The following is a 27008-nucleotide window of genomic DNA, read 5'->3' on the forward strand; positions in this document are numbered from 1 at the left end:
CTGGAATTAAAAAAACAAAAATAATAAAAAATGAATTATCAATTAATAATATAGAATGCTAACCCTCGAATGATCTCTCTCTTACACTCATTAATTGATGACAGCTTAACCTTGGGCCGCCATTTCGTGGGAAACTGGTTAGGTGGAGATTAGGTTTGAACTTGGTCTTGAGATCTCTGACAGCCAAACAGCCCAACCCCATTGAAAAACTTGGGCCAGGAACGCTGACTGTTTCGGGTCGGTGTGAAACGATTGACCCAAACTCATATTCGGGTCTTAAACTTGAGCTGAGTACCCATAGTTATGGACTTATGGGTCTTGGATCTGGACTCTGGTGTCATATGGCCCATAGTTGCAGTTGATATTCGTATTTTCAAGCATACCCAAGTAACCCTACAGAGCAAATTGGATTCTGGCTCCGATATAATGATCGGGTCAAAAAAATACTGGACCCAGGGGCGGCCAGCGGCCTCCATCAAAACAAAAACCACAGACACAAGTAGATAAAAGAGGTCAAAACCTTCAACGTCTAAAAAGATTCAACCTCATCTCATCTGAACCCCAGTTCTCATCTGCCAGCTGTTTGAATTAAATCCCCTCCAGCTGTTCACAAAGAGACACGCCCACGCTCTCGTCATCTTCTTGGATTCTTCTCCTTCTATACTTGCTCAGTTTTCGATCCCCTTTCCCTGTAGTCTCCCGCCACTATATAATCACCCCAACTTGAATTCCCTGATAACACAATAGCAACATTTGATCACCTCTCTCTCTCTTTACACACTACTGTTGAGAGTTCTCTTTTCTTCAAAATCAATCCTTCAGTGTTCAGTTCAATAAGATGCAGAGAGCTACTGTGATTTTAATGGCTACCTTGTTAGGAAGCCTCATAGTGCTGTCCTCGGCCGGTAACTTCTACCAAGACGTGGACGTCACTTGGGGTGACGGCCGGGGAAAGATACTTAACAATGGGCAGCTTCTTACTCTATCTCTCGACAAGTTTTCTGGCTCTGGTTTCCAGTCCAAGAAAGAGTATCTGTTTGGGAAGATCGACATGAAACTCAAGCTCGTTCCCGGCAACTCAGCCGGAACCGTCACCACCTACTATGTAAATCTCTTGACCTCTTGTTTCTTTGATTCTTTCCCTTTCACCGAGCATATATATGCAGGGTTGTGATTGACGTAAGATTTTGGACTATTTCCACTTGTCACAGCTCTCATCTCAAGGCTCAACTCATGATGAGATAGACTTCGAGTTTCTTGGGAACCTGAGCGGAGACCCTTACATCCTCCACACCAATGTGTTCGCCCAAGGGAAGGGCAACAGAGAGCAACAATTCTATCTCTGGTTTGATCCCACCAAGGATTTCCACACCTACTCCATCCTTTGGAATCCTCGGCAAATCATGTAGGTGTACAGTTCTTAATTGGTATATTTTTAATTAAAATGGGTGTTCTGAAACTAATGCATCTGTCTGCCGCGCAATTTTCTTTCAGTTTCTCGGTGGACGGCACACCTATCCGAGTGTTCAGAAACATGGAGTCTGCGGGCGTTGCTTTCCCCAACAAGCAACCCATGAGGGTGTACGCCAGCCTATGGAATGCAGACGATTGGGCGACGAGAGGTGGGCTTGTGAAGACTGATTGGTCGCAAGCACCCTTCGTCGCCTCCTACGCCAACTTCAATGCCAATGCCTGTGTCTGGTCTTCAGGTGGTTCTTCATCATGTTCTGGTAATTCTCCTTCAACTGCTTGGATGAATCAGGACTTGGATGCCGCCGGCCAGAAGAGGCTGGCTTGGGTGCAGAAAAATTACATGATCTACAACTACTGCACCGACGTGAAACGCTTCCCTCAAGGTCTTCCCCCTGAATGCACGCGCCCCTGATCTTGATTTGTTTGTATATGTGTATAGAGTATAGAATATTAGAGAGAATGTACGTAAGCCATTGACCAAAACAAAAGGGAATAAAGGAATAAAAGAGCTTTCTTTAATTTGTTGCTATTTTTCTTGTTCAGATTGTTGTTTCACAAAGCCAATCATGAAGTGCAAATTATAAAGTAATATATGTTGGAAAATGGGGTCATTGTAATTTTGGAGGAGGCGCGTATTATTTGCCCCCACTCAGTTTCACCGAGTTTGCTGTTGGGTTTAACAGTTAATGATTGTTAACTTTGAATTGTACCTCTTAATCATACCCGATCGAATCGTGACTGTTAATTCATCAACGGTGATCAACAGTCAACATCGCACTAAAATCAAAGTAACCTTTCGCGAGCCACACGGATGCGTGCGAAGTGTGAGCAAAGTGCGCCTCTAAAGTGTCTCATTGCACCGTATACACGCGTTTTGCGGCATCAAACTCCCATACTCTCTTCTACTATTTCTAAGGAGTGTAAATAAATTCCTATTAAAATACTGAAAACAAAACTTATAATTTTCCAATGTGAAACAAATTCAAAACTGGGTTTTGTAAGAGATAAATTAATTTTTCAATTAAGTGTGCAAATACAATTTCTTATGTAATTGACCAATCAAACCCATTAGATTGTGGTTTATGATCACTTGACCTTTACAAGCAGAATAAGCAAGTGTGTGAGCGGCTCTGTTAAAACTTCTATTTACATGAACAAAAATATATATTTGCAAAAAGAGAGGTAAGCTTTTTGAGCTTTGGCCAGTGCAGCTGCTCGATCCATTCTGCTGGTGATCCTTTGCTACCCAGAAAATGTAGTAATTTCTCAGAATCGCTATATATGTAGATTTCTTTGTCAGTTAAGGTAGAAGCTGCTTTGAGACCTGCTATAATCATAGCTTGAGACTGCCCAGTATGGTCTCCCTTCAGCAATGATTTCACCTGAAGCTCGCTTGAAGATGAAAACGTCTTCCTGCAGTTCCTGTTAGAGGGTCAAAAGAGCCATCAACCTACAGTACGTTTTGCATGAGGTTCAAGCTGGGAGGTGCGGCAATACAAATATTGTTGATATGAGGGCAAACTAACAGTACTGTCTATTAATTATCTCAACCCTCTCAATGTGGCGGAAAAGCATTATTGTTATTTGGTCGAAAGTCCATTTGGAGTTGGAGCAGAGAATAGAGTGCTTTTGGTGTGACGCAAACTGTATTAAGTGCAATCAAACGTGGTGTTTTTTTGGACCTACTGTAGGTGTGATAAGGATCAAGTCTTCTATCATTAATTAAAACAATGCACCGGCCTTTTCTTTCTTTCTCTGGGTGTTTTATTTGAGTCAGGACATTAAACAAGTTAGAGCTAGCTAGTGGAACAACTTTAGCCCTTTTATAGATTAAGTTGTTCCATTTTTACTGTTCATAGCTTTTTTGCCTACCCCTAATTAGCTAGTAATAAATCATTTAAGTGCTTATAATGGATATAGTATTGAATAGGATGAAATGATGAAAAAAGATTCCTATAACCGACCCATACTGTTGAGATAAGGTTTAGATGACCGCATTGCAACTTTGGTGGTGATGGTGATGATAGATTGATGGAGTAGAAGAATTGGTGGTGTTGATGGTGATGGTGATGGTGATGGTGATGATAGATTGATGGAGTAGAAGAATTGGTGGTGTTGGTGGTGGTGGTGATGGTGATGGTGATGGTGGTGGTGATGGTGATGATAGATTGATGGAGTAGAAGAATTGGTGGTGTTGGTGGTGATGGTGATGGTGATGGTGATGGTGATGGTGATGGTGATGCTGATTGATGAAGAAGAAAAAGAAATTAAGCTGTTCCAATTTTCTAAATGTGTGTGTTGGGATTAAGATTCCTTTTGTTTTTAAAACACAAATAATAACCTCTCTAATGGGGCCACAACTAAAATGATTGTTCTACCATAAATTGGTTTAATCAGGTGTCTTGTAACTAAGGCTCAGTTTGGAAGGAGTATAAATATAAATATGTAGAATGCAAAACCCTTTATTTTGTATCATTTTGTACATATTTGTATTTATACTCTTTGAAAGGAGAGTACAAATACAAATATGTAGAATGTAAAACCTTATATTTTGTATTATTTTGTGTTGTATACATTTGTATTTGTATTCCTTCGAAACTGAATCTTATATTTTTTATTACTAAACTTATATTTGCACTATACATATTTATATTTATACTCTTTCCAAACTAATCCTAAATTGCAACATAAGAATGTCAGGATGGTTTTAGGGCCGGTATAGGCCCAGCTTGAACGATTGAACCTTGGACCCAAGCCTGGCTATATATATGATAATATCTGCATTTAATTTTTATAAGTTGCACAGAACCCAAGGCAAGTATTTGCTTTGTCTAGTATTGATATGCGTGTATGTGCATGTAAATAGCAGGTATAATATGTGGGTTGAATAGGGCTTAAATTGGATCAAACTTGGATTAGGTTTGGTCAGGCCCGACCTGAGTTTGGGTTACCCAAGCCCAACCTGAATTTAGGTCAGGCCTAATTACTTAGGCCCACGCCCAACTCAAAACCCAAAAGTCTAAGTCCACTCATGCAAAAGCTCTGGTCAAGAGTGGGGTTCGTCCAGCCCAAGTTGTAGATTTACTAGTAACCATCAAATTTGGGTATTATCCTGATCTTTTATGGGTTCTGATGCTCCAAACCTATTCATTCAAGATCATCGAACGATTTAGTTATTTTACAGGAAAAAAAAAAGGTTCTACTGGGTAAACATTCTTTGTCATCCTCTCAAAAGGATTAAGAGAGAAACAGAAGAGACAGAAAGAAGACAAGACCCACCTGATTCCACTGGATTGAAATACATAAATAAGTAATAAATTGTAAAGCCAAAAGCATCATAAGTTTTCTCTAATATGTTGATCAACATGTTAAAGAGACAAAGAGGAGGTACAAATTTGGATACAGATCAAATAACAAAGCTTGCCCAAATTTGTTTGGTTGCATGTATAGAAGAATGATATTATAATTTGTTTGTTATTAAAAGGTGAAAAAAATTGGAGATTGGTCTGCTTAATCTTGGTATTGCAAATCAATCTTATACTAAATTGTACGATACACAGGTGTCATGAAGACAAAACTGAGTGGGAGATTTGGGGTAGTGTGTTAAATTAGGATTATGTGAATACAACAAAATTGTCTGACAACCTTTTGTTCGTTCTTTATTGAGTTCGATCTTCAGATGAGGTAATAGAGCCAACATTTATTAATTTATAAGTTTATATATAAATTATCAATACAACTTGTGGCTGTAGTTTAGTGGTAAGAATTCCACGTTGTGGCCGTGGAGACCTGGGCTCGAATCCCAGCAGCCACACGATTTTCCATTTTTACTTCACCAAACAGCTTGAGTCCAGATTTTTCTGCCAACAAAATACGTTCCAACACTCATACTTTTATATGATTGCATTCTTTTCTTAGCTAATTGGTAGTATAGGGAGATAACCTCTGGGTGTTGAGGCAACAAGACAATATCAAAATTAAGCTCTTGATTTGAGTTCAACTCAGTTTTAATTCCACACAAATCCTGTCTTACTATTATGCTCTATCAAAACTTAAGCTTTTTTCTTTTTTTTTTCTGTTGAATTACTAATCCTTAGATATTATGATCTTATCATCTTGTTTGGGATCAATAACAAAACCTTTTTGTGATGAGATTACATGACCTTGAGCCTCCCTTTATTTCTCCATTTTACTCCCAAGCATGCATGGACTCGGACCTTGATGGAAGGTTTAATGCTTTTCATTCATCAATAGCAAAACCACTTCTCCCAGTCTTTTTTTTTAAAAAAAAAAGAGATGGAATTTAATTACACAACACGTGTAAAAGAATACCTTAAGCTCCATTTGGTTTGTGGGGATGTCATGAGATGGGATAGGAAAAATGTGGGATTATAAATCCTAACTCTTGGGATGTGAGTTCCGCCGTTTTGTTGGGAAACAAGTGGGAGTGTAGGGGGAAACTTGTTTACCAAAAAAAAAACACCTACCTTGTAAAATTTCTAAGAGTAAAAACTAGATCCGTGACCCATAAATAAACTATTAGTTATTTAAAAATATCTCAATAAGATATATTAATTAAAACAATTAATCAATAATTTAATAAAAATATTAATCAATAAATAATTTAATAATTAAGTGTTTTTAGAATAAAATATTAAAATTTTTAAATTTCATAAGTATTAATAAAATAAAATATTAAATAATAAAAAATAAAATATTAAATAATGTTAATAATTAATTAACTAATTAATATCAAATAATTTAATTAACATAAATAATTTATAAATTAAAATAATTTAATAATTTTTGTATAATTAACATTAATATATTAAAATTATTAATTAAGTCATGGGTATAAATAAAATATAATATTAATAATAACTTATAAACTAATAAAATGTAAAGTATTAGTTAAATAAAATAATTAATTAATGAATAAATAATAAGAATTTTATTATTAACCTAATTATTGATTTAATAAAAATAATTAAATAATAAAATGTTAAACGATTAAAATTAATTAATATAAAGTAGAATTATTAATTAGTTCATAGTAAATATTAATAAAATAAATTTTAAAATTTTAAAATATTAATTCTTAATTAGTAATTAATTAGATAATTATCAATGTTAATTAATTACAAATTATTTCATAAAATATTAATAATAAATTATCAAATAATAAAAATATTACAAATTAATTAATTAATAATTGTTACTAGGGTTGATTTTCCCACTATTTTCTCTTTTGCAACCAAACAATGAAACGTGAAAAATTTCCACCCATTTTCCCTTTCCCATCCCACCAAAATCTTCTCACAAACCAAATAAAGCTTTAGAGCATCAAATAACAAATATAGTCTAAGGGTCCATTTGATTCATGATGGGAATCGGAATCAAAATGTGAATTAAGGGCCCATTTCGTTTGTGGGAATAGGGGTCTGGAATTGGAATATGAATGAGCCATTCTGATTCCAACTATTCGATTGGATGGATTTGGAATCCCATTCTCAGTTTGGTGGAATAGTTTTCCCCCATTTGAGTGTGAAATGCCCATTCCCTCCCCCTCCATTGGGAATGAAATTTCATTCTAGTTTATTCATATCTCCATTATAATTCTTGTTTGAACCAAACAAACTATGTGAATAGGCCATTCCGATTCCAAGTGAAATGAACACTAAAATCCATTGGAATTAGAATTGGAATGATCTATTACTCTTGCCTATTTGGTTCAAATGGGAATTGGAATCGGAATCAGATGCAATGGATTCACATTCTTAAGGGAAGGGGAGGGAATGGCCATTTCCTCAAATGGGGGAATGCCATTCCACCATGAATGGGAATGGGATTCTAATTCTGCCTAACCAAACATTTAATGGACCATTCCGACTCTAGACCCCTATTCCTGTGAACCAAATGGACCCTAAATTCCACATGTACAACTCCACCTTGTCCCTACTATTTGGGGTCAGGTACATACATCATACATGAATCCTATTTCATTATTGTGTTTTGCTTGGTACCATATCCATCATCAAATTATGTGCACTTAAATCTCCTTTTTTATTACTTCCACTCAAGTTGTTTTCGATGTACTTCATTATTTTGGTCTTCTATGCAAGTGACCAAATCATCTCAATCTACTTTTTAAGTTCCTTCATATTGTGTTTTTTTTTTTCGATGTACTTCGTTGTTTCTAGTTTTTACCACTTATCCATCTATTCATTTGACATTTCTACAATTTAATGTGAGAATTAGATGAAGGCTTCATTTGGTTCTTTCTTCCTTATGATCAACGTCCAATGTTTCACTCTGTGTCAAGTAAACCATTCAATTGAATGCTAAGCACAGGAAGTCCAAGACCCTACCCTTATACATAGGATCGTTAAGTTTAGGTTATTAATTTCCTTCCATAATGAAAGGCTTCACCTTTCAAAGTGGAGCTTCCTCCAAACTCCAAATGAACTTCTTGTTACATGAGGCATAAAAAGAAAGCTTTTTGCTAACCCCTTGGAAACCAGTGTATTTTTCAATCTGTCATCAACCAAGTTAGTCGGATCAGTTGTCTGGTCAGAATGCCGGTTTGGGTCAACCTTTAACCAGCCATATCATAAAAATAAATTCTTCACCCAATGACCTGCACAGTCGGACCATTGACACATCTAAGTAATCTAACCCATTCAACGGGTTTTGTTATTTTACTTTTTTGGAATTTTTTACAAATATAATAACACTGATTGAGCCATTAAATCAGATGGTTTGAACCATTGATCGATGAACACTTTTTTCCTTCTCCCAATATTCTGAGAGCATTCATATTATTCTCAAAGAGTCAAAAGTACTGAAATCATAATCTTGATCCATTGAATTGCTCATGAAGTCATGATATGCGAAACTTGATCCATTATATTGAAACATCAAATCTTGTATCTCCATGCCCACAAAAAGTGTTTCTTCATGTGGGCCTGAAGCCCATTTCAACGCTTCATAGTTAATAGTTTCGTACATTGTAGGCTTTTTAGTTTTTACTTGTTGGACTCATACCATCCATCCCGTTCCACACAAACTCTTACTTCAATGGAACAGTTTGAATCAGTGTTTTCAATCTGCCGATGAATCGCTTTAATCATCACCTAATCAAGATTTTGGGTCTAGTTTAAATAAAATTTGAAGAAGGTCAAACAATTATTTATTTAGTCAAAAACCATCTGACTTGGATAGTTGGATCGTTGATCCATTTGATCAAATGATTGGGTCGCGGGTTGCATATTATTTGTGTATTCAAACTTCAAGAGTTCATTAATTTTGTACTCCAATGTACGATTGAGGTATTTTTTTGAGATCTATAAGTTCCAAGGAACCATAGGTGTCTTGCCCCACTATTTTTTTCAAATAAAACTCTTTTTTAGCCGCAAATTATAATTTTTAATATTTTTTTATAAATAAATAATTTAAACTGAATTAAAAAACATTAATTAAATATAAAATATTTCATATATTACACGTAAACATAATTATATATATAAAATACATGTTTATACATACCAATACACATATATATTACATGTATATATATTTGAATTTCTATATGGCTGATGTGGTACGGTCTAACCCATCTAACTGGACCGATCAAACCAGTGACCTATGATCATAGGCAAAAATTGTTCGGCCTCTAAATCGGTTAGCACTGGTTTGAACTGTGAACGGTTAGAATGACAGTTGTTACCATGATTTTCGAACCGTCAACCTAGACAATCAAATAGTTCGGCTCGAGAACCATCTAGGCAACCAGTTCCGTTTTACCTCAAACTCGGTCTTTGGCAAAAAACCGTTGAATCGGTCAATGACTTATTGGCCCAGGCGATCGAACCATTAACCCGTTCAATAATTTTTGACAATTTTTTATTTTAATTATTTTTAATTTTTTATCAAAATAGGCCATTCATTTGAATTAGACAATTAAACCGTTGACCCGAAAACCGGTGACTAAAACGGTTTCGATTCCGAGACATTTTTTAAAACATGGTTATTACTATTTTCACGCTACTGTGAGTCTGTGATCGTTACTGTGCTGGCGCCAATTTCAATTTCTTTCAACTTTCGCTCAATTCATTCGTAGAAACTATTCCCGCCACTTTCTTCCTCTGCCTTTGCACCTCTTGTCTTCTTTTCCTTCGCAGAATAAAAACCGAAGCATTAACCAGAGACAAATGCCACCGACAACACAATTTGGTACGTACTAAACACGCCCTCAATAAAATAATTACGTCATCTCAACTTTTTCACTTTTAGTGATCGACAGCTTGGCGAAAAAGCTAGAAAGCACTGTTGCTGAGCTGCCCTTCTAATTTTTTTGAACGACATGTGGATCCACGTAGATCGTTCGATGAGACCATGTACGGATGTTTCACGCCCCTATTTAAAGGGCACTGTAGTAGGCTGTACGCTAAGCGTACCCGGCGTACCCTAGATCCGGGCAGGCCCTTTATTCTGACCGTAATGCTGCCCCGGGCAACCATCCCTCACTTTTTCCGCCAAACAAAAAAGTAAAATATAAAAACCTCTTGTATTTTATGACAATCATAAAAATATCTCTTTTAATTTTATTTTAATAAAAGTTTCCCTTAAATTTTTAAAGAATTCAACAAAAATCTCCCGTCTGTCATTGACCCAAACAGAAAATGTTAAATTGATGAATCAAATTTTTTCAAATACCCATTTTATCCTTTTACTCAAAGGAAGGGTCATATGATGGTGGAGCTCCTGGCTCCAATCCAAAAACCTCCAACCGAAGAGCTGAAGAAGACTGACGAGATCAAAGAAAACCCTGAACCGAAGAAGAAAGAAGATGTCCATACATCAGAAAAACACATAGGGGTGTTAATTGACTGGTTTTGGATTGAATCTAATCTGATCTAAACTTTATCAAATTGGATTTGGATGGTTATTCATAATTATTAGATTGGGTCAATTTAAAATAAATTGGTCCATATTCTTATTGGTTTGAATTGGACCTAAACCAATTTTCTAATAATTCGATGTGGGGCTAAATTCTTGTCCAAATCGAAATCAATGAAGTCAGCATAAATTCACTTTTATGAAAACACTTTCACAAAAGTAATTTTATGAAAAGTACTTTTACAAAAGCATTATTACAAAATAAATTTCATGAGTTGGGCTCGGACTTGGCTTTTGTCAAAATTCTAATGGGCTTGACCCATGAACAGATCTAATCGTAAAGTAAGAGCCAGAAAAAAGGAGGAAAAGAGCAAGGAAGAAAAAGAAGAAAAGAAAGAAGGTGGAGAGAGAGAAAGGAGGGGAAGGAGTAACACAAGAGAAGGGGAGAGAAAGAAGGTGAAAACCCCATAAAAGGAAATGAAAGTGGGTAAAGTAACGTTTATATGTAAACTAATTTATAAAAGAGAAAAATAGGTATTTAAAAAATTGATTCATCGGTCTAACTAGGGGTGAATTCGAGCCGAGCCGAGTTGAATAGTACCAGGCTCGAGCTTGGCTCGAGATTGTTCTATAAGGCTTGAGCTTGAACTCAAGCTCAGCTCAAGATGGGTTTATGCCATCTTAAAACTATTTTTTATTTGATATTTAAAAAATAATAATAATTACAATATTTTTATCATATATATTATTTTTTATAATTTTATTATATATATATATATATATATATTTGAGCTGGCTCGCGAGACTCACGAGTCGAGCTCTATTAGGCTCGAGTTCAGCTTATTTAATAATCAAACCAGTAAATTGGGCTCGAATTCGAGCAGCTCGTTGCCACCCCTAAATCTAACATTTCCCTTTGTGTAAATGATGGAAGGAACTTACCAAAAAAAGGCGGAAGGGAGATTTTTGTTAAATTCTTTAAAAATAATAAAACTAAAAAGGAGGTTTTTATGATTTTCATAAATTTAACGGGAGCTTTTCGTAGATTTTATAGAAAAAACAAAAGAAGAACGCCAGCTGTATCCTTTTTTTTTCCTTTGATAAGCCAAAGAAGAAAAGCGTTAACCAAATAAGCTGAATATATAAGAGTTCAGCCACTCTGGGGACATCCCCACCAACAACAGTGATCATCGCCAGCTGTATCCTTTCGGGCTGAAAATTACTGCTCTCTCCATGTGGGGCCCACGCGATGCCTTGAGCCTCTAAACTTGCTCCAGGCTCCAGCGGGTCCCTCGGCCACGTGGCTAGTTACAAACATGGTAAACTGACAGCTGACAGACTATTGCTTCATTGCTTTCCTCCTTGCATGATACTCAAGTAGTGTGGTCCATGGACAGCTATGTATACTCACCATAATCAATAAATCTGAATCCTAGATTCCCTCGATTTATCAAGACATTCATGCTACGTGGCACCAATCCAACGAACTAGACAATTACGCGTTGGTTAGGTGGAGGTGATCATTTCCTGTCAACGTGTTCTAATTATCCGCTGTATCATCGCCACGTGGTTACGCTCGTGCATACTCCAGAATCGTCTTGTGGATCCCAATTCCGTCTGAGTAATGTTGCAGTGCAGTAAGAACACGTATGAATGTTTGCCACGTGTACTAATTTTTAGTCATAGATCATCTCGGTCCAACCAGTGATGATGACAACCAACTGTCAATCTAGTTGTCTTGGAAGCAATGATTTCTTCATCACAATTCCCTGAATTAATTAAGATTATTATATTAATATTTTGCATTAAATAATGGGTCAACTATCAAACAATCATACACATGTTTTGAGCGAGGCTAGTGGGATCTCATTCCAGTGGGGCCCAGCCCACAATACATTATATAAATGGTACCCAAATTGTGTTTGCCACATCATGGAGGCGGCCCACTGATTAAATACTCATAAACCTAGCGCCTATGGTACACTTTCCTTGACTAAACCTTTTAATTGGAACACAATGAAAATTACCACCGTAGATCGTCTGGTTTTGGGGTAAACCGGTTTCAAAATGAGGGTAAACTCAATGGGTCAAAATGGATCTGTTCAATCAATTCAGTTCAACATTTTAACCACGTTGAGAAAATCTAACTGAAATTCCAATTTTCCTGTTTTTTTTATCTGCTAAGTTAGGGTCAGTTTGGAAGGAGTACAAATATAAATATATACAATATAATACATACAAAATAATATAAAATACAAAGTTTTGCAATGTACATATTTGCATTTATACTTTTTACAGACCGAGCCTTAATAACAGAACCAGTCGTTGATTCAAGTCCAAACTAGTTTTTCTAATATAAAATTTGGATAAAATATAAAAAGAGAAGGTGTTAAGAATGTTATGTATTAGTGTAGTTGAAGGTAGGGGTGTCCACGGTTCTGTTAACCATGGGCATATTTGTGTAAATTGAACTGGTGGTACTGGTTTTTTCATTTTTCCAAACCAAAAAAGAATTGGTACCACCAGTTAATTGGTTCATCGGTTTCGGTTTTTGACCAGTTCGATTCTTTGGTTTTTCGATTTTTTTATATTTATAATATATATTATAATAAATAATAAATAATAAATGATATATAATATATTATAAATATTTTAAAAATATATAATATATAATATATTCATAAATAGATTATTATAAATATAATATAAGTATATATTTATATATATAATGAATATATATTTATATATAATATATAGAAAATATGTGACATATATTAAAAAATATATATAAAATATACATATAAACATATATATTGGTTAGTTCGGCTAACTACCATTTTTTAGTAGGTAAGCTGAAAATCGAACCGGTCCTTCGGTTTTTCAAAAATTCCAAACCAAAACTAAACCGATCGATTCAGTTAACCGCATTTTGCACATCAATTTTCTCGGTTCAATTCGATTTTTCGATTTTTCATGGACACCCCTAATTGAAGGGGCTAGAAGAGCGAGGGATAGAACCAAAAAAGATAATGGTCGAAGTAATAAGAAATGATTTAACAATGAATATGACATTAAAATTAAATAGAGTGAAATGGAAAAACATGATTCATGTAGCCAATGTCATATAGTTTGGATAAGACTTTTGGGAATGATGATGATATTATATATGGATTCATATTTCATGCCGGGTGGCCACAGTTGGATGACAATAAAAAAACAAGATACCTTGAGTGATCAAAAAAATAAAATAAAATAAAAGAACCATGATGCTTAATTTCTTGTGCACTCAAAGTGCCCTCCAGTTTCAGGTTGACAACTACTACCCTAAAGAACATCAAGCCACATGGTCCAATCTCAACTTGATAATCTGGAAATTTAGGTTGGGTTGAGTTGGGCTCAAGAGATCTCAAAAACTACTCCATATTCTCTTCCAACTTTTACCCCACCATTCTTATTTAGAACCCATCATTTCTCTTCTATTTTTCCCTTCTTTTTCTCCCATCTGATAGATGGTACGTGTTGAATTACAAAAGATAGTAATCCTCTCCAGATGGGAGAAGTCTGAAAGACTGCTAAATGTGAGAACTGAAAAGCAGGTCAATGACAAGATTATTTATGCACTTCTTATAATTCTCCAAGTAACTTGGGGGATTGTTTGTGGTTAGAACAAGAGACATGCTGGTGTGTTAATAAAATGAAATCTTGTGTGGGAGGCCATGCTCATTTGTCACTACTAGGCCCCAATTCTATATTAATTTAGACTCTGAAAACTCCAATCATCAACCATAGGTTTTAAGTTCATTCCCCTTCCATTGGAAGGGATTTACAGCAATAGATGCAACACACAGGCTTCAATTCAGGATAATGGGATCCATTTGGGTCAAATTCAGTTAATGAATAGTGTGCAATTGAAGCTTTTATGTTTACCTTAGTTGATTAATAGAAGACAGTCAACATCCAGCTCTCTTCTGCAGTTCTAGATCTGCAAGCAAATGGAGTTCTCAATGACTGGCGTTGGCTCTGAGTGATGTATTGGACCCCATGACAACTAGATAGCATGCCTCTTTTAGTTTGAACCCATGCCTCATCAATACAAGGGATGCCTTACGACCAACTCGACACCGAGTAGATTGACAATTCTGATGGTTGTCACCATCTCACATTAGAAAACAAAACCATACTTGCAAAATTAAACAAAGAGAGGTTCTGTTGGAAGCAGTGATTTGTTTAGATTTCCAAGTAGTTCAACATAGAGAAACATTTAGAATTTGCTTACTGCATTCATGCCACAAAATGCAGGGGAGCTAGTGTCCACCATTTGATGGGTGTCAAGAAAACAGACTGCCTTTATAAACTAGGGCTAGCTTTGATAGTTTGATATATTAGACCTTGTCTGATATAACATGATAATCTTAGTACACAATAGTCTTCCTGTTGAAATTTACCAAAAATAAAAGGAATAAAATAAGGGTGTTATGTCATGGTATATGGCTAAAATAGACACAGGAATTTAAATTGAAGACCTTTGGACCCCGTTTGGCAAAGATTCTTTCGATTTAAATGAGTGGCATTAAGTGAAAGATATCTTCAAGATGAGAAACTAAAGAAATTTATTCATCAATGTGTTCCTATGTTACTTTTTTTCTTTTTTCAGCCATTTCATTATCTTTTGTTATCCTGCAAACCTATCCATTCCTTTCATTGGTTTCCTTTTCTATCTGTCTTTTGTATAGATTGTGTTGAAAATTCTTGCAACTCCATGCTTTCTATTCATATTGATTGTGGAAATTCCAAGATTTTCTTTGTCACCACTGTCCATGAATTTCTTGGATTGACAAGCTGGCTCAGAATAATGTAAATGAGGTTTTAATGATAATGACAACACATCGATAATTTATATTGAATTAATAGTGAAACTTGAATAGTTCAAAGTGATGTATAAAATGGCATTGAAAGTTTGTGAAGAGAGTGGTGCTGACTTATGGCCGTAAATAATAACTATATTCCCTTTGCACTTTCTGCTATCCAATGTTGCACCAGAAGGTGCCACTCAGCACTTGGAATAGAAAAAACAAGGGGGAGAAAAAGCAATGGCCAATGTATGAGATTTCTGTATTGCATTGATTGGATTAAAAAAAAAAATGAAGTTTCAACAAAAGCAATTGTCAACCTAAGACTAAGAGATTTCTTGATGACTGAAATAATAATGACTTTTAGTGAAGAAGATAATATGAATATAAGATACATTTGGAATTGTAGCATTTTAGAGCCTAAGATCACAAGTTATTGCCTAGCTTGCAGCCCATGTACACCTCCCATGGAGAAAGCACATGGTTCACAGAAAAAGTTCTCAAATGCCAGAAAAAAGGGAACCCATGTGAAATACTAGAGGACCCAAGAGCAGAGTTTGTTTTTGTCTTGGTCCCCAGTGCAGATTGCCCACCAAAAAGAAGTTTGACAAATTAGGGTTTGGTTTGATCAATTTCTTGGGTTGGCATTTTTCCATTCTTTTTTGTTTTCTTGGTGGGGGCTTCTATGAGTGGCCCACTGGAAATATAAACAAGACATATGGGGTCTGGGTTTGGGAGACAGATAAGCAGGCAAAAAGATTTAACACATTAGCATCTTCTTTATTGCTTGATTATCATCCTATGGGGAGGCAAGTTTCAGCCCAAAATCCACTGGAAGCTCAACACATGTGAATTTTGTGGGTTCTTTTTTTAATTAATGCATGTTTTTTTTTGTTAGTTACATCATTCCTTCACATGGCTGAACTGGTGAAATGATCCCATTACGAATCTTCTTTGGTTTTGGATTCTCAGTATACTTATTTCCTTTCATGTATTTCTTTCTGATGGATAAATTGGATCTGCTTAAATAACACTAATGTATCGGTCAATACATATCGTATCGTATAAGTTGGTCATCGATGAATTAAATATGGGCTTTTTTTTTTGGGGGTGGGGGAGTGGCCCATTTTAGGGGAATAGGCAGGTTACCAACAATTTCTGAAAAAAATAAAACAAAGGGTGTGATCGAAACACCCGATACGCCTCATCCAGAATATATGGATACTTTGAACATTGTCCATGCAGTCATTGAGGAACTCACAACTTAAATGACTTATCCACTTAAAATACAACACAAATGAATCGTTTAATTCAGTGACTTCAGCCATTACGAAAATGGCCCCTAACACACACACGCACACCCCATTTAACAAAATCTAACTCCTAATTCTTTGATGAAGCAAATTCTCTAATTAATTTTCCCTCTTAATCTGCTAGTAAATTCTTCAGTTTCACCTCAGTGAACCATTGATCTACATATTCCATTCAGATGTGGCATCCCCCATAAAAGCTGTGATCAATGTCATCTTGATTCCTAACCATTTGGTTTAATTCAATTCAACCCAAGGAAAAATGGAAAACCAAGATGTGAACATTGTATTAAGATTATCTTGAGAAATATCCAAATGGTTTAATAAGAATTTTATCAGACTACAACAAAGTCAAATCCCACTTTAATACCCCTAAAGGCCCACTTATTCAGTGAGGAATATTGGTCTAAATTCTCATGGTAAATTCGAAATGCCACGAGAAATTAAGAAAGGGGTAGTGGATACATGATTTCATTTTCAGGTGTAAAATTCTGAGAACTGGAAGCAAGAATATATTTTCTATTAGAATTCCGAAAATACCTTCTTTCTGCTTTATCTCTCCTCCATGAAGAGCAGACACCAGCAGCTGCGTTGCGGAGCGTCCCGGGCCCCACCATCACTGGGCTCCGTTCACGACACACGGTTACATGGATATATCTGCCGATCTTTTGCTCTCTGCTCCTGTCGCCATTTTCGTCTCTTTCCCCCGCTTACGCGTTAAAATTTCAGTACTGCTGGATTCTCTCTCTCTCTCTCTCCCTCTGGACTCGCGTCACCTGTTCTCTCAACTTCTTATTACCGTCGCAGAGACCCATCTGTAAGAAAACGGTTTTTTTTCAAAGAAACGAAGAAGTCGAAGGCAACGGAGAGGATACACCTGAGGACCCTTTTCTTTCTCTATTTTAATCGCGTATTTTATTCTCTCACATTTATTTCTTCGTCCTCTACGTTTTATTTTTATCCGCGGGATTGGGTTTTCTTGTGATGGGTGCATGAGGAAACTGCGGGCCGAAGAAGCTGAGCTGAGGGGAAAAGGCAGTCTTTTTGGTCATTTTGGAGCCATGAAAGAGGTAGAGCAGCCGATTTTTGTTCTGGGATTTTTGATTTGAGGAGCTTCGAGTGGTGGGTATGCGTGATGGACACAGGAGGTCGACTTGTTGCAGGTTCCCACAACAGAAATGAGTTCGTCCTCATTAATGCAGATGAGATTGGACGAGTAAGAACCATAAAAATCTCTTCTTTCACTTATTCTCCGTTTTCTCTTCTTTTCTATTTTACTTCAGATGTTGATTATGGGGGTAGTTGTTTGCGCATTTTCACTTTTGCGCTCTAGGTTCGTCCAAGGGGAAATATAATCTTTTTTTTTTTCTTTATTGAAGCTCTATTTGTTTCATTTTCCCCTTCTTACCCAGGAGGAGGAAATACCTGTCTCTGAATCTCTCTTCCTGATTCTGGTTTTGGATTTGAAGTTAATAGTCTTGGGTTTTGGTTTTCGCTTTTTCTAAGAGAAACTATTTTAGGCTCTATCGTCACGCTTGTTTGCACTTTAGTTTTGCTGGGTAGGGATACACATCTCTGAAATTTCTGCACCAAGCTCTGCATTGTATATCTGAAGATGTTAGCATAGTAGATGGGGCAAAAAATGTGGGGGTCTTACTGTAGCCCTTGTTCCTGAACTTGTCCACAACTCCCAACTCCTTCCCCCGCCCCTGACCCGCCGGTAAATAAGGAAGAAAAAGAAATTTGTGAGTCCCAGTTTAGTTCCTACAGTTTTCTAGGTCGTCTAGATACCCTATTGCATGCAGTTCTTCTCCTTCTTCATTTATATTTTTTGGGGGTGGGGGTGTAATATTTGGAATCTGGACCGAGTCACGGGACTTTCATTGTTTTCATACGATTTTATTAATCTTATAGATATTTTGAAACTATATAGTTATAGCTCTGGTTCTGCGCATTTACAGGTGAAGTCTGTGAGAGAATTAAGTGGGCAAATCTGCCAGATTTGTGGAGACGAAGTGGAGATTACAGAGGATGGGGAGCCTTTTGTAGCCTGTAATGAATGTGCTTTCCCTGTGTGCCGGCCTTGCTATGAGTATGAGAGAAGGGAGGGCAATCAGGCTTGCCCTCAGTGCAAAACCAGATACAAGCGCATCAAAGGTGAGATTCTCTCTCTCTCTCTCTCTCTTTTCTCCCCTGTGAATTAGTCCTAACATGGCTTGCAATTTGCAGGCAGTCCCAGAGTTGACGGAGATGAAGAAGAGGATGGCATTGATGATTTGGAAAATGAGTTCGATTTTCGGAGTCGGGACACGCAACATACTGCCGAGGCCATTCTCTCTTCTCGCCTTAATGTTGGTCGTGGGCCCAATGCCAATGCATCAGGGGTCACCATGCCTTCAGATCATTCTTCCTCCCTTAATCCTGAAATCCCTCTCCTGACCTATGGTCAAGAGGTAAATTGACTAAAAGTCTAAAACAATGTCTATTTTCCAGTCTTTTTTTATTGTTATCTGGGTCTGCAACTTAGACCTTGTTAGTTTGCTTGCTCTTTATGTAGGATGCTGAGATTTCCCCTGATAGACATGCTCTTATAATACCTCCTTTTGTGGGTCATGGAAAACGGATCCATCCAGTGCCATTTCCTGATTCATCCATGTCTTGTAAGTTGGTTGGCTGGATTGATATTTTACTGTGTTAGATGCATGTTGTTCCAATGTCATTTGATATGTAATAATTTTTTCTTGGATACTGTACTGATTGCTAATAATGTTGCAGTGCAACCGAGATCAATGGATCCTAAGAAAGACTTGGCAGTATATGGATATGGCAGTGTTGCATGGAAGGACAGAATGGAGGAGTGGAAGAAAAAGCAAAATGATAAATTGCAGATGGTCAAGCACCTGAGTGAAAATGGTGGTGGGAACTATGATGGAGATGATGCAGATGATCCTGATTTGCCCAAGTATGCACTTATGATATCTCTATCTTTTCTGTCATGGATTTGAGTTGAGTACTTGTTCTGTTCCTTGACTAATGTGATTGAAGATTTGAAGTAAAACTCTTTAATTGAAGATTTGAACAGAATGGAATGGTGAAACAGGATTAATGTAGACAAGCCCATATAATTGGGATAAGTCTTGGATGATGATGATGAGGAGGAGTGTGAGGTGATTGTGGAAAAGGAATCGGCTAGCAACTATACAGAGAAATTACAAAGGAACCAATGCTTCTGTAAATAACATTAGGCACAAATAATAAGAATCATGGCAACATTAATTTGGTTTTTATGTCATCTGCCAATAAAACATTATCTTGATGTTTTTTCCTAATGTAGCAGTAGATTATTCCTATGTATGATAGTTAATTAGATGTAGAAATAGTATTGGTAAATTATCACTGGCTATATGAAAACTTCCCTGTGACTACTGAAGTAGATATGAGTTTTTAATAGCAGTTGAAAAGCATTCCTTAATTGTTGATTAAAAAGGTTTTTCTATAATTTAAGGTACTTCTGATAGCTGTAAATATTAAATAGTAGTAGCACCTCTGTTGAAGAGTTCATAGGTAAATATATTCGTTCAAATCTGTTATATGTCCTATGAAGCCATATAAGTAGTATAACTAACTTGACAACATTCTGATATTGCTACAACTCTCTCCCATGCATGCAACAAGCTGTAATTTGCTAATTTCTATTTATGTAAAGGTATAGTGTCCATTCTCATTATTTGGAGTAAAGATATGGTGTCTATTATCTCTACTTGGAATTGACACTTTCATGCACATTAACATAGTTTCTCACTGAAGAGTCTCTAGAGTAAGAGTAATAAAACAGGCTACTGGTGTTTTCCATGTGTGGAACTTACTTTAAAAAGAATTATGTAATCTTCTTTTTTATAAAGTATAACTTTAGTAGCAGCAATTTTCATACCTGACCAACAAAATAATTTTCTTGAAGAGAATCTTAGGGAAACGAGCTTCAAGAAGTTTCATAGTGGAATAAGGATAACATGTGAGAAGAAAAAGAGAAGAGGCCAATGTTTTGGAAGAAACCAAAAATAAATAAATAGAAGTCTTATCATAATGAATTTACGTGCTTGCATGTAATTTATATTAAACCTACTTATATATAAGTTGAGCCATTTTTGGTGAAAATATGAGTAATAATTTTCCAATTTAGTTCAGACATCATTTTCACTACTCTATTGCATTTTTAGTGCCATATTGTGAACTTGATTGCAGGATTTTAGTATATTCTGTCTGCTGATGTTTTTCTACTGGGTATGAGCTTTGGAGATGTGTAAGAATTGGTTTTCGGGAGTTTCTGTTTTCCATGAAATTGCTTTTCCACTTGGGGCTTCGATGTGGTGTGCCCCACTGCCTGACAGTATCCAGTTATGATCAGACATTATCTGTCACAAATTCATAAAATTCCTCTAAATTATGTTTAAGTAATGCCCATATAATAAAAAAAAAATTCTTGTAGTGGGCTATGTCTTGTATGCACAACCATTACACGGTCAATGAGCCTAAAGCTAAATCATAAACAGGTTTAAAATGGTTCCCGTGGATTGAATAAGATGGGTTCCAATTATCTTCTAAAATGAGTGAAGTTCAGGCTTGTAAATTTTGCTAGATGACCAGAAAGCTAGTTGCTTTTTTTTTTTGATGAATGAAAGCTAGTTGCCTTTCTGTTTTTCTAATTGCCAATTCCAGATGATAGATTTTCCTTTCAAACATATGCCTTTTGCTGATCGATAACAGAAATGTATCACAAATTTATGAATTCTTTTGCCCATTATATGACCCTTCATTGTATATATTCATGTCTGTCATTTGATTTTGGTAGTCATACCAAAGAATTATCTGAAGCAATGTCTGGACTCTGGAATGAAATCTGTTAAATCATTTCATTCAAATGGGTTTATAAAGATTTGTTGAAAATTGAAATTTATTTTTCAGGATGGACGAAGGCAGGCAGCCACTTTCAAGAAAGTTGCCCATTCCTTCAGGCAAAATAAATCCATACAGAATGATAATTGTTCTTCGGCTCGTGATTCTAGGTTTCTTTTTTCATTATAGAATTCTCCACCCAGTCCAGAATGCATATGGATTATGGCTGACATCCATTGTTTGTGAAATATGGTTTGCAATATCATGGATCTTGGATCAGTTCCCCAAATGGTACCCTATTGAACGAGAAACATATCTTGATCGACTCTCTCTAAGGTATTTGGGACCCTTTCATTTTACCTTGTCTTTTTCAGTTCTTTGGGTTTATGCCATCTTAGCTCCATTGTAACATTTGTTTACAGGTATGAGAAGGAAGGGAAGCCGTCTGAATTGGCTGACCTAGACATTTTTGTAAGTACAGTTGATCCTATGAAGGAGCCACCTCTCATCACTGCAAACACTGTTTTATCCATCCTAGCTGTGGATTATCCAGTCGACAAAGTCTCATGCTATGTCTCAGATGATGGTGCTGCAATGCTTACTTTTGAAGCCCTTTCTGAGACTTCCGAGTTTGCAAGGAAGTGGGTTCCATTCTGTAAGAAGTTTAATATTGAGCCCCGGGCTCCAGAATGGTACTTTGCTCAGAAGATTGACTATTTAAAGGATAAAGTCCACCCAACCTTTGTGAGGGAACGACGTGCAATGAAGGTCTGTATCCATAATCCAGTATAGTTTGTTGTCTTGCCTTGTTAAACAATTTATTTTTGGATGTCCATTTCTTCTAGATTCAACAAGTGCACAATTACAAAGAAAGAAGCTTTGAAAAATAGTTTTTAAACTTTTTATTGCAGAATGGAAAGCACCGAGAAGTTTTTAATTTTTGTTAATGTGTCTAGCTCAGGGGAAGAGGTGTTGGGGAGACCAGGCATTATGTGCTTGTGGTCAGTTGTCTATAGAAAATTCAAGGGTCTCCCTCATAGTAGATTGTTGTCCATATGTTAATAGGTGTTCATTTGCTTTTATGTGCCTAGGTGTACGTGGGCCCTGCTTGTTTTTGGTAATATGGGCCCTGCTAAATTAGACATGTCATGTATTTCTTATTCTCCTTATCATATGGTCCAAAAATTGAGTCTTAAGATACCTTCTGAAGGTTCTCTTTTGATTGCATCCTTGTTTGCGTACAGAGAGAATATGAAGAGTTCAAGGTTCGGATAAATGGGTTGGTTGCCATGGCACAGAAGGTTCCCGAGGATGGCTGGACAATGCAAGATGGAACCCCATGGCCAGGGAACAATTTACGGGATCATCCAGGAATGATCCAGGTAATGAATACTCCTTTATGCTTTTTTGTTTCTTTGTTGGTCTGAAGAACCAGTGGTTATGAAGTTGCTTGTCTGATTAATGTTTTATTACATCCTCTCCAGTTGGTTTTCTGTTTTTATTTTTGTATTTCCATATATTAGCCCTTCTGAACATAATCTATGGTGGATAATGTTATGGTGCTTCATTCTGGAGAAAGTAAAACCCAATTCTTTATGAAGAAGCTATTTTGCTCTTGTTCCCTTGAAGCATTTTTTTTTTTTTGTGGATTGAAAGGGGAAGAGAGGAGATCTGTGAAATGTGAAAAATAGGTTGTAGCTCCTTTCAGTTTTGAAAAAATTTGAATGCTATAGTGTGTTTTATGCACTATCTACAGAAGTATGGCCAAGCATAATATTGCCAATATTTTAAGGAAAATCTATTATAAATAACAGAACACATTAGAGTATGCTAACCCAAGCTGGCTTTGATAACTCTGTGGAGCTAAGGTAATGAAAACTGCTGGTGTTTCTAAGTAAAATCCATGCATTTTCCAACAGGTATTCCTTGGGCATGATGGTGTACGTGATGTTGAAGGAAATATGCTACCACGTCTAGTTTATGTTTCTCGTGAGAAGAGACCAGGATTTGATCACCACAAAAAAGCTGGGGCTATGAATTCTTTGGTAAAGTTTAAACTCTTTCTATGTTAATCGGTTTTAGAATACTGTTTATTCAATTCCCCCCCTCCCTCATCAAATTCTTGTTTTGATAATTAATACACTTTCCTAGATTCTACTAAGCTGAGATCAAGAATGCTCTGATAAATGCTATTTTTTTTTTTATTTTCTTTTTGATTGCCATGGACTTCTGATTATTTTGCTTTTCTTCCTTTTGGTTTTCCCTTTCCTTTTCTAATCAAATAAATGTGGTCTTAATTTTATAATGCTTTTATAGAATTCAGCACTCCAGATTTTCTTGAGCACTGATTTATTCTATGGATGACTTTTGAAGGTGAGGGTCTCAGCGGTCCTTTCCAATGCTCCTTACCTTCTGAATGTTGATTGTGATCACTATATAAATAACAGCAAGGCCCTCAGAGAGGCTATGTGCTTTATGATGGATCCCATATCTGGAAAGAAAGTCTGCTATGTGCAGTTTCCTCAGCGGTTTGATGGAATTGATCGTCACGACAGATATTCAAATCGCAATGTTGTGTTCTTTGATGTATGTAACACTTACTGTTGAACCTGCTACATTTTTCTCTTTGTTTTGTTCAAATTACCAACCTTGTTCCTATTTGAAAAACAGATTAACATGAAGGGTCTAGATGGGATCCAAGGGCCAATATATGTTGGAACGGGGTGTGTTTTCAGAAGGCAAGCTCTATATGGATATGATGCCCCTGTAAAGGAGAAGCCTCCAGGAAAAACATGCAACTGTTGGCCTAAATGGTGTTGCCTGTGTTGTGGGTCCAGAAAGAATAAGAAAATAAAGACAAGGAAGGAAAAGAAGAAGAAGCCAAAGCACTGGGAAGCATCAACTCAGATACATGCACTTGAAAATATTGAAGAGGGAATTGAAGGTAAGGAGTTGATTTTTAACACAAATGGCTTTACTACAGGTTTGTGATTGCTTTTAAATGTTTCAACTAGTAATATTACTAATAATTTATACATGGCAGGAATAGACAATGAGAAATCATCCCTCATGTCCCAAATGAAATTTGAGAAAAAGTTTGGGCAATCTCCGGTATTTATAGCTTCCACACTTTTAGAAAACGGAGGAATTCATCAGGAAGCAAGCTCTGCATCTTTGTTAAAAGAAGCCATCCATGTAATTAGTTGTGGTTATGAAGATAAAACAGAATGGGGAAAAGAGGTAGGTGATCTACATAATTGGTGGATTGAAAAGCTCTATGAGGTTTCTTGTTAACCACCTGTCTAAGTTTTCACTACTGAATCAGGTTGGCTGGATATATGGCTCTGTTACGGAGGATATTCTAACAGGCTTCAAGATGCACTGCCATGGCTGGCGGTCTGTGTACTGCATGCCTAAGAAGCCTGCATTCAAAGGATCGGCTCCCATCAACCTCTCAGATCGTTTGCACCAGGTTCTTCGTTGGGCCCTTGGATCTGTAGAGATATTACTGAGCAAGCATTGCCCAATTTGGTATGGCTATGGGTGCGGTTTGAAATGGTTGGAGAGATTCAACTATATAAATGCAGTTGTATATCCTTTGACATCCATTCCTTTGATTGCATATTGTACCCTGCCGGCTGTGTGCCTCCTTACTGGAAATTTCATTGTCCCCGAGGTACTTCTAAACTGCATCTCTCTTTCAATACAAGTTCTTTATGGGTAATGGTCTTCATGAGTTTATGTAACATAATAAGATAGTTAGAGATGTATTAACTAAGCTTTTTTACAAATTGCACTTCCATGTGAATCATGGGTTTCTTGATGCTAGTGTAGACCATGTCCAATTGGTGTTCTAGTAGTTGGATGTGTCCTACTATTGCACAACGGTTGGTTGATTCAACTAAAGGCTTTTGGCTGACAACAAATTTCTTTTCTTTTTCTTTTTCCTGTACAGATTAGTAACTATGCTGCCATTGTTTTCATGGCTCTGTTCATATCCATTGCTGCAACAAGTATTCTCGAGATGCAGTGGGGACGTGTACAAATAGATGACTTGTGGAGAAACGAGCAGTTTTGGGTGATTGGTGGTGTTTCATCGCACCTTTTTGCTCTCTTCCAGGGTCTGCTCAAGGTTTTAGCTGGTGTAAACACAAACTTCACGGTAACATCTAAAGCAGGAGATGATGGCGAATTTTCAGAACTTTACCTCTTCAAATGGACGTCGTTGTTGATCCCTCCCATGACGTTGCTGATCATCAACATAATTGGGGTGGCGGTTGGAGTCTCGGATGCCATCAATAATGGGTATGAATCATGGGGCCCATTGTTTGGTAAACTGTTTTTTGCCTTCTGGGTCATTGTCCATCTCTATCCATTCCTCAAGGGATTGATGGGAAAGCAGGATAGGCTACCAACCATCATTGTTGTTTGGTCGATTCTTCTTGCCTCAATATTCTCACTTTTATGGGTTCGGATCAATCCATTTTTGTCTAAGGACGGTCCTGTATTAGAAGTTTGTGGTTTGGACTGCGATGACTGATTTATAAACAGAGAATAGATGGTTAGAATTATATGTAGAAAAGGCTGGTTGGGAGTTGCAGAAGAGCTCTTATTCTTCCAACCCAAGATGGAGAGATCCATTGGATGGTTTTGCATGGTGAGTATCATCAGCCATAGAGAGTTAGAGATGGGGAAAATATGGCGGGAGTTTGTAGATACAAGTTTGGGTGCTGACACATTCATTTTTGTTTTACAAAGTTCTGATTTATTCTTTTAATTCAAAGTGTGCTTTTCGTGGGTTGGATGAGGTTGGTTTTAGACTTTCAGAGGACCTGCCTTTAATCCCATGATAGCATTGGTTAATTATAGATGATTTGCTGTTTAAACTATAATTGGTTCCCATTCGAAAGGGGCTAAACATGTAGAGGTTTCCAATATATTTTCCCTTTATTGATTTTCTTTATTTCTTGGTTCTTTGCTTTGTTGTACGAATTCTTTTGCACTCATGGTGATCATTATATAACAATTTTATGTAATTCAGTGCTTTGGACTCTGTAATGTCAATGAAAGAAAAAGCTTTGCAATGGTGAAATGTTTTGGAACATTCAAATTTCAAAGATAAGATTTTTTTTGCTATTTTCAGCTGCATTTAACCTTGGTAAGTCTGCCAATCTCACAATTATAAGCTTATATATATATATGCACACTAGTATTTGTTTTGTGACAAAATTTGTAATCATAAAAGTATATAATATATTTTCAATTTTTTATAATCTTTTATATTTTTATGGTGCATTAATATAATATGTCCAACTAAAATTCTTGCAAAGATAACGAGAATTAATAAAATTCTTATATTTCTTGTTTATCATTAATAAAATTGTTATTATTCCTATTTATCATTCATAGAATTCTTAATTCATTAATAAAATTAATAATTTTTATCAATTACCTTCATCAGAATTTTATTCGAGTTCTCTTTACTTTTGTAACACTTAACTTCTATATGATAAATCCCACTTCAAACTCCTTCAATTGCTGAAAATCTTACAATGATCTATAAAAAATATCATTTACTCTTGTA

The 27008-nt window shown here is 36.3% G+C and overlaps 2 protein-coding genes and 1 non-coding gene across 3 annotated transcripts; all 3 read left to right on the forward strand.

Moving 5' to 3' along the window:
* The first annotated feature begins 721 nt into the window (after positions 1-721).
* Positions 722-1992, forward strand: LOC104586223 (xyloglucan endotransglucosylase protein 1-like). The gene is made up of 3 exons (XM_010243382.3): positions 722-1105; positions 1212-1405; positions 1495-1992. The coding sequence occupies exons 1-3, from the start codon at positions 839-841 to the stop codon at positions 1883-1885; spliced, it is 852 nt and encodes a 283-aa protein (XP_010241684.1). The 5' UTR covers positions 722-838; the 3' UTR covers positions 1886-1992.
* A 3223-nt stretch (positions 1993-5215) lies between these two features.
* Positions 5216-5287, forward strand: TRNAH-GUG (transfer RNA histidin (anticodon GUG)). The gene has a single exon. It is a non-coding gene; the product is annotated as a tRNA-His (tRNA).
* An 11782-nt stretch (positions 5288-17069) lies between these two features.
* On the forward strand, positions 17070-26516 carry LOC104586222 (cellulose synthase A catalytic subunit 2 [UDP-forming]-like). Its single transcript, XM_010243381.3, has 14 exons — positions 17070-17747; positions 18493-18688; positions 18761-18984; positions 19089-19191; positions 19307-19493; positions 21494-21760; positions 21847-22192; positions 22669-22806; positions 23344-23469; positions 23798-24010; positions 24095-24368; positions 24468-24664; positions 24750-25100; positions 25380-26516. Exons 1-14 carry the CDS (start codon positions 17667-17669, stop codon positions 25962-25964), a joined length of 3288 nt encoding a protein of 1095 aa, XP_010241683.1. The 5' UTR covers positions 17070-17666; the 3' UTR covers positions 25965-26516.
* Positions 26517-27008: the final 492 nt, after the last annotated feature.

Source organism: Nelumbo nucifera, chromosome 1, assembly GCF_055504915.1.
Source record: "Nelumbo nucifera cultivar China Antique chromosome 1, China Antique-T2T, whole genome shotgun sequence".
In the NCBI taxonomy this organism is placed as follows: Eukaryota; Viridiplantae; Streptophyta; class Magnoliopsida; order Proteales; family Nelumbonaceae; genus Nelumbo; species Nelumbo nucifera.